The sequence below is a fragment of the Ostrea edulis genome, chromosome 7 (assembly GCF_947568905.1).
Source record: "Ostrea edulis chromosome 7, xbOstEdul1.1, whole genome shotgun sequence".
Classification (NCBI taxonomy): domain Eukaryota; kingdom Metazoa; phylum Mollusca; class Bivalvia; order Ostreida; family Ostreidae; genus Ostrea; species Ostrea edulis.
This window is the reverse complement of record NC_079170.1, coordinates 51,368,290-51,382,272: the sequence shown is the minus strand read 5'-3', so window position 1 is coordinate 51,382,272 and position 13,983 is coordinate 51,368,290. Positions and strand designations below refer to the sequence as shown.

At 34.6% G+C, this 13,983-nt stretch overlaps 2 protein-coding genes across 4 annotated transcripts in view; one reads left to right on the top strand and one right to left on the bottom strand.

Annotated features, from left to right (window-relative positions):
* Positions 1–66: 66 nt before the first annotated feature.
* On the top strand, positions 67–7,935 carry LOC125655734 (uncharacterized). Of its 3 annotated transcripts, XM_048886181.2 has the most exons (6): positions 89–239; positions 1,002–1,043; positions 2,737–2,917; positions 3,887–4,096; positions 5,076–5,287; positions 5,459–7,935. In XM_048886181.2, the coding sequence occupies exons 3-6, from the start codon at positions 2,890–2,892 to the stop codon at positions 6,146–6,148; spliced, it is 1,140 nt and encodes a 379-aa protein (XP_048742138.1). In that variant the 5' UTR covers positions 89–239; positions 1,002–1,043; positions 2,737–2,889; the 3' UTR covers positions 6,149–7,935. The 3 variants fall into 3 exon arrangements, with proteins under 3 accessions (XP_048742136.1, XP_048742138.1, XP_048742137.1); XM_048886179.2 differs by lacking the exon at positions 1,002–1,043 and having other exon boundaries at positions 67–239; XM_048886180.2 differs by having other exon boundaries at positions 1,002–2,917.
* A 2,055-nt stretch (positions 7,936–9,990) lies between these two features.
* The window catches only part of LOC125655471 (uncharacterized), an 18,594-nt gene continuing 14,601 nt past the window's right edge, over positions 9,991–13,983 (bottom strand). Inside the window, exon 5 of the mRNA XM_056144680.1 lies at positions 9,991–13,335. Coding sequence (XP_056000655.1) covers positions 12,322–13,335 — 1,014 coding nt within the window. The 3' untranslated portion in view covers positions 9,991–12,321. The remainder of the gene's footprint in view (positions 13,336–13,983) is intronic.

The window sequence follows — 13,983 nt, the reverse complement described above, 5'->3', positions numbered from 1 at the left end:
ATTTTCATTGGATAAAATTGTTAGGTTCTAAAGAGTCATCCAATCAATGTGGTTTTTATTGAAAGAATTCGGAAAATTTTCATTTCAGGTGCCCGGATATTATGAAAATGCTTGTTGTCACTTTATTATTGTCGTTTTATTTCACATCCCCAGTATTTGGGCTGATGAAAATAACAACATATAATTTATGGAACATAATGTTTAACTGGGATGTTAGAAAATATAGAATAGCAAGAATGGTGGGTGTTTTATTTGTTAAGTCATTGTATTCGTATTTTAGCTCATAGATAAATATCTTTGAAAATTGAAGAGGCATTGTCTATTTATGTTATATTCTATAATATAATCACGTTTTATTGTAAGAATTAACAGTTTATGCAAAAGTTTATATTTGAATCCAGGGTTTTAAAAATGTTTTGGTTAAATTCATATCTCCCGAATTATCTCGTTTATCGGAAAACCTATCGGTAATCCTCGCAAGACATCCGAGGAGTTCGATTGCTTGAATGCACACATTGAACATTCATTGACTTAGAAAACCCGTTTTTGTTCAATCTGAAGACAAAATCTTACTTGAGGCAACATTTTTGGTCCAAGTTTTTAACAGTGCACATTTTGACTGAGACAAGTTGATAAATGTTTGTTATACTCTTGTAAATTTACATACTCATAAATTAGGAGAATGGTGCAAGACAGCTGCAGCATTTATATAAATTTTTGTATGGTAACATGTCAGTATGAACTGTCTAGAGCCTTACACAGGTCCAGTCCAAAGACTATTCTACCTGTACTTATAGCTACCTAGGTATTTAAACCTACTCCAAGTAGTTTTTCCGTTACTTACATTTCGTGGCCAAAGTAGGAACGGCACAATATGGTGTGTACCAAATTTCTTGATTTACTTACACTGACGATGAATACCACAAAAATATTGGACAAAAATGATTACTTTTTCACCTTTCAAATTTGCATCAATAATACACTCAGTTCTTTTTTTTTAGGAGCTTAATAGGACCAAAGCGACATGATGAGAAGTCTAGAATGTCTGTATTGATTTTAAAGTTTACCTTCATACATTTATATATTAAAGGTTTTTGAGGCGATTTTTCATACATTTTAATTCCTCTACATTCTCCACCCTCGTAAAGTATTCAAATTAACACTCCAAATTTTGCCGTGCACATGCACAATATGATACATTAAACGACTTACCTGTTTAAAAGATGTGCCTTAATTATTGTTTATTTATATTTTTTAAAACAGGTAAAAGTAGCTACTTCAAGTAGGTTTAAATACCTAGGTAGCTATTTATAGCTGCATGGATAGAAATAGTCTTTGGACTGGACCTGTTACATTTGATTAAATTTACCGTGTTACATTTATTGCTCTCTCTCTCTCTCTCTCTCTCTCTGTCATTCATAAAGTTTCAGATATCTTCATCTCAGTCAATAACCCTTGACTTGTGAAGATGCATCTGAATAGACCGTACTTGTATTATTCTTTTGTCTCAAACATAAACATCAACAATTAATCCTAGAGGGGTTGGAGTAATAACAAAGTCTTGAAACATCACAGAAATTAATGAACTGGGTATTGGATGAATGAATTTGTTACAGATAATGATGAGTTGACCTCGATTACATGGAATATTAAAGAGATTGTGTCAAATGGTCCATTGATCTAAACATGACTGTTGGCAATTTATGTAGATTCCAACAAATTAACTTTTCCATAACCTCGGTAAGGATGGTATTGCAAACATCACTCTTATTACCATTGATGGAATGTGTGTTACTAACTGGCAGTACTATTAAAGTAAATACATCATTACCATGTGTGCTGGTGGCATTGCTAGCAAAGCAACACTATAACTAAAAGCACCTTAGAGAAGAATTAATTTGCAATGGTCAGAGTTGTAATAATTAAGCAGCTAGTTTAGAAAATTTGTGTGGGCATCCATAGTTTTTGCACAGAATATACTGATAAAAGGTTTAGGTACAAAACCATGCATTGCAGGGATAGACATTAACTTTCTATCTTGCTTACCTTTTGGGCAAGTAAACTGTCTGAATGAAAATCTTTGTTGTTCAAAACATTTTTGACTCAAAATTCAATTTGAATGCTCAATGTTTTAATTCAATTTAATACACAAAACATGTCAGAATGTAACATCAGTGTTTATGCAATAACTCAATAAAAATATAAAAAATGTGCTCAGAGCCTCAGATGCTATAATTTTGGTAAACAGTAAGAAAAGTCAAAGTACTGGCGATAACGCTGAATATCAGATACAAGGTACAAACCATAACAGTGTCAGCAAACCACCCAAAACTCACATTTTATTATAAATACATATACATACAGTGTCAGACTTCAGTTTTTTCAATATTCAGTATTCATTGGGCTTAACACAGCTAAGATAATCACAATGAAAATGATCACTTGCCTGATTGGAGAAGCATATTGTATTAACTTTCACTCGTTCAAACTGAGCTTTCACTTGCCCCGGGCACTTTGACAACTGTTAATGTCCATCCCTGCATTGACATCAGTATTAAATTCATTTACAGATAGAGTGATCACCTATGTACACTGTGAATGGAAGTATACTAATGAATTTGTCATGCGGAAATGGAGATCATGAAAACCATGTATTTTATTAACAACAATAATTTTAGGATAACAAATACTAAAGCCTCTGAAAAATGATGATTTTAATTATGAATTTCTTTAAAGATTCGAGAAGAGGAGACAGATATCATTGGCTTTCAAGAAGCGAGATTTGATGCTAGGACAGGACGAAATCAAGTGTCTGACCTTCAAAAGCTTCTACCTGAATACCAGTGGTCATTTTTTAGTGGAGCCAATAATGTGTCAAGAAAGGAAAACATGATACACAGTGGATGGGAGAGGGAAGGTAAACAGAGAAATATTGCTACGTACAATAATGTGCATACCTTAAAAATTTTGTTTTAAAAAGACTTCTAAAAATTCACAATCTAATTATAATTAGCTGCATCCGCTTGCATACTCAGATACATATCTGTTGTGTATGTGAGTATGGGAGCACATTTCACACCTGATGTAAATTAGATTTGATGATTTAAAGTGTGAAAGAAATTGTGTTACAAGAATATATGCAACTGTTAGAATTTGACATGTTTTGATTTTTTATCAAGTGTGCATGCTACATATTAAGTTACTTTTGTATTGATTCTCTTTATTCAGAAAGAATTTTGCCCTGTAGTTTTGCGAAGATTGTCAAACATAGGCAAATGCGAATTCAGTCATTGCCTTCAAAATCAATAAACAATTATATTGAAAAGTGTTTCTAGACAAATTACAACCTTGGTGATATATCATTTTCAAAGACATGTACATGTATGTATGGGTAACAATTACATGGACCAAAAAAATTTCTACATTACTGTAAATGAAATAAGTGTTTTAAGTACTGTGGCCTGATAGTGACACAGTTATCAAGGTAGATTTTTTAAAATTAAGATAAAGGGTAAATTGATTAGAAGCAAGAGTTATCCCACTTTGTTATCTTATCTTTTGTGGAAATGAATCCGCAAAATTATTACCCCATGAAACTGAGGTTATTCCTATATTACATGTATAGCACTTGCTCTCAACATTTTAGATATAAATTATTTTTAAAATTCTTCCTTTAAACAAACCACTCTTAGTGATTAGTTTGTTTACAGGAAGACAATATTTTTATTACATAAAACATGTATTTAAAACGTTGAGAGCATGTGAGATATAAACTATAACTATACCCTACAGAGTCCTTATGATATATGCATAAATTTCGAAATAATGGTAGATAATCAAACTCTGTCAAATATTTATGTTAGAATTTTGCATCTTCTCTTTTTAGGTATTGGAATTTTAAGTAGATATCCAATTGTGTCTACGAGTAAGAAAGTTATCCGTTACAAGCAGGGGCGTGACACCAATAAAAGAATCATTATTCATGCGAAAGTTCGGACGGATCACTCGGGAATCCTGGATGTTTTTGTTGTTCATTTCTCATATGTTCGAGAGCAACAGTGTGAAAATGTGGATGCTCTGTTACATTTGCTGGGAGGTATGAATGTGACAATAATTAATTTTTTGTACCCTATATACTATATAAGTTATATTTATTTTGATTTAATTTTGGCATTATTAGCGGTTTTGAGATCGCTAAAATTTATTCCATATTGAAGGTAATAGCTATCTTTCTTGGAATATAAAGTTGCTAGAATTAGCTCTCCCTAAAATATATACCCTTAATTTATGGAAAAATCGCAAAATTTGTGTCTCGCTAAAAATACCTCTTACATGTATACAGTGTATATTCAATAGGTTATAGGTGATATGGTGAACAGGAATTTACATGGTTTGAGCTAATCTGGCTCTCAAATATTTATTCCAAGTTTATGAAACAAGTGTTTTCTTTATTTAATGAGGGATATGAATGTACAATTTTTAGATGAATTGTTATTTTAGAAAAGTGTTAATGGATATGTAATCCTGAAATACGTCATTAATATTATTAGATTTTAGACTTTCTACAGATTAAAAACAAATGAAAGAAAAATTACAGATTTTTACTTTTTTTTCTGCAAACAGAGCAAAATTGTGGACAAAATTCATATTGTTACTCCTCAGATACTGCATAATTTCTTTTATCCTCTCCCCAACAAAAAAAAACATCAATAGCCAAGATAATGCTTCCAAAAGTATATAGATTTGTTTGATTATTATTTGTTTTTGTTTGGAATTTTGAACGTAGATTGTATGACACATGGAATTCATACTCGCGTGAAAATTTCATTCAATACACTTTGAATACAACCAGGATTATTTTATTTTTGAATATTTTGCAAGTTAATTTGTTGCAAATTTGATATCATTAAAACAGAAGTCTGAAAAATATCAGAATTTACAGAAACTACCTTGTATACTTATATGTGGTATTCACAAAACTGAAAAAATACCATGTGATGGATAAATCTCAATCCCCATTGGAGCAGTTCTTTATTAATCAAATGCTATATTTAGAATATTTCATTTTCATACAGAGAGAAGCTTTAGGTATGTCGTCATCATGGGTGATATGAACATCTACAGAGACTTTGAATGGCCAGTAAAGTTGCTGACCTCAAAACGCAAGGCTGAATTTGAAGGATGTGTCCCTCAGTTAGAGAGTTTTCGCCGCAGGAGGCAAACTTTTGTGGATGCTTGGACTAAAGTACACGATTCAGAGAAGCCAGGATATACTTTCAGCAATATGGTAATCAGTTCTGAAGTTGGAGAAATAAATGATACTTTAAAATCTAACACGTTGAAGCGCCATTACTTGTAATAGCTAATGGTGCTTACTTGTTAGGACATCCACATAAACAACTATTTAAATTTTAAAATATGATAAAATTTCATAGCTTCCTTTTTCATTACATTTCAGCCTTCTCCAGGATTTGAAAGTAGGCCTGACAGAATTATTGTGAATTCCAAATTAGAATTGAAATCTGCGACACTATCAGGAGACGGCACGTTCTACAGAGAAATGTACAGCTCTAGCATTAGATTTCATAGGATAAAAACCTTGATCCACCACTCCTATCTCAGCTATATGGGAGTAGTAGGTTATTCCTGCTTACAGGACTGTGGACCAAAAGGGTCATGTCGGTGTGGAATGTGTGTCAAGGGGGATAACTCCCACAACTGTGACATGCCAAATTGCCAGGAGTGTGACCATGATACCTACAAAAACTTTGTTTTATTTAGCTTCATATTCCTTGTTGTGTGCTTTCATTTGTTTTTTGCAATATTAACTATGCTAATCAATGGTGCTGATTTTCGAAGAGAAGCAGTGTTTCAAATTTTAGGGTGTAACTGCTGTTTATGTCATCCTGATAATTTTAAGAAACAACGATCTCCCTCTAGGAATAGACTATATAGATTTTGCATGAAGTGGCCATTATTTAAACTTCCACCATTTTATCTTTTTCTTGTTTCTGTTATCAGTTTAATGTTTATCTTTTATAAATCTAATCAGGTATTCATGAATTCTCTTGAAACAATTTCACAGGTTATGGATGAGGAATATTTTCCGTCGGATCACCTGATGCTTTCTGCTGTGATATCATTCTGATGTTTGAAAAAGAGACTGTTGCCTCCCAGTAATGACTGACTTAATGAATTAGTCACATGACTAGCTGCATAATAGTTTCTGTCAACACATCAAACAGCTTAGCATGCGAAGATAGCAGTGTACCTTGAACTAAGTAACGATTCCCTAGCTAATTCAAGGAAAAACAAAAGAAGAAATGAAATGAAAACAACCTTTATATATATGTAAGACTCTGAAGTGCACTTGTCGCACCAAAGTGCAATGGTTTGTTGACATTACAGACACTAAAGTGTGATGATCATGCCAGAGTGTGATGGTCCCTTTCTTATAGACATACAATGCTAAAGTGTGATGATCCGTCATTTGCAGGCACACCATGCTAAAGTGTGATGATCCGTCATTTGCAGGCACACCATGCTAAAGTGTGATGATCCGTCATTTGCAGGCACACCATGCTAAAGTGTGATGACCTGTCATTTGCAGGCACACTATGCTAAAGTGTGATGACCTGTCATTTGCAGGCACACCATGCTAAAGTGTGATGATCTGTCATTTGCAGGCACACCATGCTAAAGTGTGATGATCCGTCATTTGTAGGCACACCACGCTAAAGTGTGATGGTCTGATATTTGTGGCCACCATGCTAAAGTGCGATGGTCTGACATGCCAAAAACTGATGGTGCGGGGTAGAGTAACATTTGTGATGTCATGTTATTATGACGTTGTTTGTAACATCTTTCAAAATCAAACCGAAAAAATACAACATCAGTTTTCCCCAACAAAGGTTGTTTCTGCTAGCACCAACGACTTAGGGATATTGGAGAAAGGTACAGGTAATTCAGATTGACATGGAAGATAAGAAGGGTCAAGGCTTACACTGTTGAGGACTGTGAAAACATCTATGTACATTTGTTGTCGAAATATCTACTGCGAAGATCATGATCATTTATTACTTTTGATGTACACATAATAAATACCTGGACTGGGGGAAGGGGGGGTATATGCTATAATGCAAAACATTCTATATGGTTCCGCGTCTTAAAATTTTGTGTTTAATAACATGACAACTGAATGGTTATGAAATAAGTTTTTATTATTATTTTTTTGCATTGATAGTTTGGTGAAACAACACATGGTGGGTACAGTCTGTACTAAAACACTGTGTACATTCAGTTTTGCAAACCAACCAACTTCGGCGTATCGCACTATAGCACATTAACATGTCCTACAGACTTTGGCGTATCACACTTTAATTGCGCATTTGTCTCACACCATCGCACTTTGGTGCACGAGTGTGGACTATCACACTTTGGCGTATCACACCATCAGGATTTGGCACAGACCATCGCACTATAGAGTCCCGTCGCACTTTGGAGTCCTACATATATATTTTTAATATTGCGATAGTCTACCCAAAAAGAAAACGAAAGGAGAAATGAACACAAACTTTATACATATTTTTGATATTGGACAAAAACCTAAAGTTTATGCCATATTGCTTAAACATGCCCCTGAAACTGGATGTACACTCAAATTCTTCTTGTTCGATTGTGTTTTATACATGTATGACATTTTATGTGCTTGAAAATATATTGCAGCAAAATGTCTGCCATTTAGAAGAGTGATGTTTGATGTGGTTGTGATTGGTTGATTGTACAGTAATTAAGCTGTCCCATACCTGTATCTGCATTATTTAATTAGCTTTTGATTGATACCAAGTATTTTGTTTAGATGATTTTTATTTATATTTTTGTGCTTATGTAAACAATGCCCTTACAGTACAAGTAAATTTGGATGAATTTTAGAAATTGCTTTTAGTCATTTAGAAAAACTTCTATAAATGAAATTGTATTTGAGAATTTTTTGCGAGATTCTCATCACCATGAATATTTCTTGCTGTGAACCAGTCCTTTGTGTTTCTTCTATGATAAAGATAATCTCCATCGTAAAAATTAGTTGCCATGAACCAGATCATCATTAGTAAATTGGGAAATAAAGTTATCGTGAATAAAAGTTGGTTTACAGTATATAATTCGGACCCCCGCCCCCAAATTCACTTTCAATTCCATGAAATAAACTATACTTATATTGATGAAGGGTATAATTTGTACAACTTTCTTGTGTACACATCGTCGGAATCCAATGGTCCGTGGGTTTGTGATGAAGTAAAATAAGTGTGACCAACAATGGGTTTCCATCGATGTTGTATACAGTGTATGCTATTTTTATGCCTCCAGAATCGAAGATTCAGGGTCATATAGTTTTTGGTTCATCCATCTGCCTTGTCTTTGGTAAAAAGCTTTAACCGAAAACTTTAACCTTGGTCATATTATATTTTACAACATAAGAGGTAGAGATTTGGTATGTGTATTTCTTTTGGCAAGACCTTTCCAATGACACCAAAATCTCAATGATAAGGGAATCTGAAACTTCGCTTGGTGGGGGGGGGGAGGAGGGGGTTCGAATCCCGGTCTGGTCCATTGCATTTTATCCCTTCCTGTTACATTTGGTGCCGTAGACCAGCCCCTGGAACTGACAGGTGAAAATGCCTGCCAGGGGATTAAGATCCTGGGTTGATATCTTCAGGTGTGAAGACATTTTTGGAGGGAGGAATGTAGCGGTCAGCCGGGTTCAATTGCCGGTGGCCAGTTAGCTCAGTTGATAGAGCATCTGACTAGAGAATTCAGGGGCCCAGGTTCAAATCCCGGTCTGGTCCGTTGCATTTTCTCCCTTCCTGTTACATCAATTTTGCACCACGGGGGCATACATGTTTCTGAAACATGTTTTATTTCACATTTTCTTAAAGAGAAAGTTTAATATGTAACCGTTTACCAAGATATTTAAATGAAAGGCTGCTCTTCCCAAAAACTTCCATATAAAATTCTAATAGTATGTGTAATAAATTGAGCAGTAATCAAAATTTTGTAAATTCCTGTAGTGGTTTATTTATTATTAATAAACTCTTTAAAATGACACCATGATTACAAAAATCCCACCATCCATTTAATAGATATGAAATATGATCATTATACACCGAATTCCTCAAGTAAAACTTGTGAAATGTGTAGCATTCACCCATCTTAGTGCTGATCAAACTCGCTGTTGCTTAACTTGCATGATAAAGAGAGACTACGACAGCACCAGAAAAGGTAGCTCATTAGCGAGACAGTACAAGATTCCTATATATATAGTTCACTAAATTTTCCCCCGCTCAGGAAGCTTCTATCCGAAGCTTAGTGCAAGTTCGCTGTGAATCTTGTCCGTATCTAGAGCTCAGAGGAGACTCTACCTGAAGGTATCCCACCGCTGGCATCATTTTGCAAATTTTAGCGGTCACCCAGTCAAGTGAAGTGCTGATCATGCTCGCCGTTGCTTCATTTGTGATCAAGAGAGAGACTCTACCACATTACTAGAACTAGCTCTCTAACAAGACGGTATAAGTTTCCTATATACCATTCGCAACACTTGCATTCTGAGAGTATTCAATGGAAATACAGTCCTCTTTTTACAGTCCAAGGGTCATAACTCGGCAAATAATCAATAGACCGGAACAAAATTCAAACTTGATCTGTAATTTTTCATGATAAAGCAATTAATATACCAAATATCAATTGAATATCTGCAAGCATAACAGGAAAATGTGCAGAAAACTGATTTGCTGGACTGACAAACAGTGCAAACCCAAAGTCTCCGAATCAGCTGGTAGGGGACTAATAAACTGTGCATGAAATAGGTTGCTTGAAACACTATTAGCAATATTGTAGAAATAATTACATATATACGTACATTTGATAACCGATTCAGGTCAGTACACAACTTTCTACCTTCCATGTCACAAAAGCAAACTCTCAACAAACCAGAAAGACATTCTTTACATTTTTCTTTATGCATGTAATTGTTTCAAATTCACATAATTCAATAGCTACCTGAAATACAAAATTCAAGAAGTATAAAATAAATACAAAATTCACAAGATACTGTCTGAGAATTCCTCACTAAGGCTTAATATACATGTATGGTTTGTTCTTTTTTTTCATCTACTCAAAAGTGAAAATTCAAAAAATTCTTTGCTTATGTGATTTGGGTTTTTTTTTTGGTGTCTTTATGCCCCAATTTGATGGAATAAGAAAACGGAGGCAATCTAGGGTTGTTATTAGGAGCTACAGTAAAAGAAAAACATCAACCATTTCTCAATGTTCACAAATTAGGATCACCTTGATAAATGCCGGACATGTCCACTTAACCTAATTAAAATCAGACCTTTACTACTCATTCCAATATGATGGATTCCAACATATAGTTTTGGAACAAGTAGAAAAAATCTATTTTAAAATATTTTAGATTGATATCTACTAAGGTGTACAGGTACATCAAACCTCCATTGGACTACATGGTCTAAATAATATCCAGACACTATTTGAATCACTTTCGACTTAGACACATGGGATCATTCAAATCTGCAACTACCTATAGAATAGTCAGAAACATTTTTTAACAACTCCACTCTAATCTAATTATCTCCCCTTGAAAGTGGCATGACCATTTAGAAGTAAAAAAAATTTAATACTCCATTCAAAACCAAGTTTTTCACCTCCTCAATTTGAAGAGTTCTTGTACGATTTCCAAAGTAGGTTGAAATTTCATCCATGATATTACCTTATTTTGTATATCCACCTGGGTACCTCAGTGGTTAGATTACCTGACCATTCTCTACCCCCGAGTTCCATGCGCTACTCACACTATACCTCTGTAAACGGTCAAGTTGCAGAAGTTTCTAATATCCAACATTCATGTTTTGGACTAAATATTTAGTCATATTGAAATGCTTTTGGTGCAATTAAATCATGTTTAAAATCGCTGTTTTCTGACCTTAAATTTGGAACTACTTCATAATATGCATATGAATGCAAGACATTCACATGGTGGAGATTTAATGTAAACATTGAATCAAAAGTAAGAAAGGCTGCGAAAAATTTGATAAAACTTGTAAAATAAGAGACAAACAGCTAAATGATTTTAAAAAATGTACTTAACATAGAGCCTGATGTATCACCTATTGCCAGAACTTTTAAAGGGAAAGGAAACAAGAATAACTATATCGTGATTATATAGTCACGTGATTCCAAGCGTTGACAGCGGTGTAAGTGAAGCTTGCATATTAACGCGCCCTCTGGTGAGAGAATGATCACCTAACTAGTAATGCAAGAGTCTCGGGTTCGATACCAGATAGTCCCAAAGATTTTTTTTATCTTTGCTACAGTAATGTCCTTTTATACAACTTACTGTAATACGTAAGCGCTGACTTTACATTTTTACTTCCAACAACCAGAAACTCCAAACATTTCTACCTTTAAAACAAACCTTAAAATATACCCCTAGATTTTTTGTACAAACGAGATAGAACGCAAGCGAATTGTACGTGAAATGTCATGCAAAATTATATATTATTGAGGAACGCCGCATATGTCCTTAACCCTTAAAAATCCACTGGAACCCAATTCAATCTAATACCATTAATAAGGAATACTACACCAGGACAAAAAGTGGAGGATAAGTACAACAATATTTTGCAATTGAAAACTTTCAAATTCAGTCAAAATAATTACAATTTTAGTAGAAAGTCATTTGAAAAATTTTTTAAAACCACTGCTGGACTCGAACCCTTGATCTACAGATCAGTAGTCGACATGTTAACAAACTCAGCTACTCAGCTAGGCATTTAGATTGAAAAGGAATATACAAATATTGCTGATACTCATATTTTCGTTCCTGTTTTAAAAGGAAGTCAGCCATTATGACGATGTAGTATACCTCCTAAATGATACTTCATTCACCTCTTTCAATTTGAATACTTTACACAGAAGATATGTACAAATTTTTAAGACATTAAAACAACATACTATACATTTGCTATCATCAAGATCATTCCAGACAGTTCCAATGCTAAAAGTTCATTTCAAACATTCTAGTATCTTAATCATGCTAAATCTATCAAATCATTTGGACATAAATAATGCAAGTATGTTCATTTTTACAGTTTAAAGACAAAAATCTAATAAAAATATAAAAAAATAAAACGATCTTTGAGAATTGGTATTAAGAAAGGTTTGCCATTTTTTTTTTCAGGATTCATATATATATAAATATACATTCACACATTCAACTTTCCAGATTATACAGAAATCTTTACAGCATCAAACAGACATGCCCTGCTTTTTATAGAACAGTAGATAGGCATTTTGTCTGATTTCATGTGTTATCAATTCATATTCCATGTCCACTTCTATAACGCGCTCATCGTCAAATCTATACCACTTGTTGTCACTATGGAGACAGTAGCTGATGTAGTGGCCATAGTTGGCACTGTCACCCCCCAAGTGACAACACACTCCATATAAATTGTACTTATAGACTGCATCTTCTTCTGCTAAGTCTTCGCGATTTGTGATGGTGTCAAACATGACTTCCGTGAGATCAAGATTGGTCAAAGGAATCGAGACAGGAGAATGGACTTTGTTTGTCTGCCTTGTGAACATATTGAATGAGAACCTCATTAACTGAATCACTAGACAGTCCGGCAGTTGCCTAAGTGAACAGCGCCTCTGGCCATCTCGTAGGCGTTGCGGAAGGGGGATTTGATTGTCAATGATAGGGGTGGATGTTTTGAACACGTTGTCCTGGAAACCGCTGTCACTGAGAAAGTCTCTTGCCCCAGGTATAGGGGACATGAAATTTGTAGCCAGAGGAGACCCAACCCCTGAGACAGCCGAATCAGCACTGGATAATTTAGATTTCCCATTTGCATTTGGAGTTTTGAAGTTGCAATTGTTTCTGAGGTAGGGGGTACTAACTGGACTTCTCACTTGTTCTAATCGCCTTGTTCTCTGTGCATTACAGAATGAACACTCAAGTCCATCTTGTCCAACTAAATGCTCAACATTACAAAATTTGGTAAAACAGTCACTTAAATGGACTAAACCATTGACCTCCCTCGGAGCCTCTATAGGCACTGGCAATATGTTGAAAGTCTGCATGTTTACTGATATGTGGTTGTCTGCCAGACAGTGATAGGCTATCACTAACTGTCCTGTGAAGAGGTTGTCAACGGCTGAGGAACTCTCTTGTTTGTAAGACATCCATTCCAGGTCTGACAGTCTCTGAACCGATTCCGCGTAGGAATCACTCAACAAACCATGAGCTGCATCAATCTGAAAATAGAATAACAATAATGATTTCAATCACCACCCGCCATTTAGAGAATCAAGCTTTCTATTAATTTTGTGAGAGCCAGATTTGAGTGTATTTCCCTCACACAATACATCTACTGCTATTCAAAGAACTTGCATTCATATAATCAACAGCTCAACTGCTGAGTTTTTCATACAATGCAGCCAAACAATTGCTTCCATTATTTTCTTCTATTTACAGCAACTGCGATAACAATAATAACATGTATATTCTACCTCTCTCATATGCAATGAAGGGTTTACCGGAAATTCAAACTAACCCTCCCCGTTGATTGAGAAGTTTTTGACAAAATGACATTTCGGAAATGCAATCCCCCTTTATGGGCAGATAATGTAACATATTGGGTCATAACACTGCCTTTAGATATTATTTTTTTTAAATCTTTGCTACATTTTTGGACATTTCTTTCTCTGTAATGTCTGCTACTCTTTGGTGCCAATCATTGAAATAAGCATTATAGTACTGTGTGCATCACCAATACAAAAACATGTTCCACCAAAAAAAGTACAAGTAATATTTGAATTTCTGTAAAACAAGAACCATAAAATCATGTAATTCAGGAAAATAACATGAACAGAAATGGCATATATCCTGCATTGTCACTTTTT

Coding starts and splice junctions, on each gene's coding strand:
- LOC125655734 (XM_048886179.2), top strand. CDS start 102: ATGAAAATGCTTGTTGTCACTTTATTATTGTCGTTTTATTTCACATCC. Junction 240..2,736: donor AATATAGAATAGCAAGAATG/GTGGGTGTTTTA, acceptor ATTTCTTTAAAG/ATTCGAGAAGAGGAGACAGA. Junction 4,097..5,075: donor TCTGTTACATTTGCTGGGAG/GTATGAATGTGA, acceptor ATTTTCATACAG/AGAGAAGCTTTAGGTATGTC.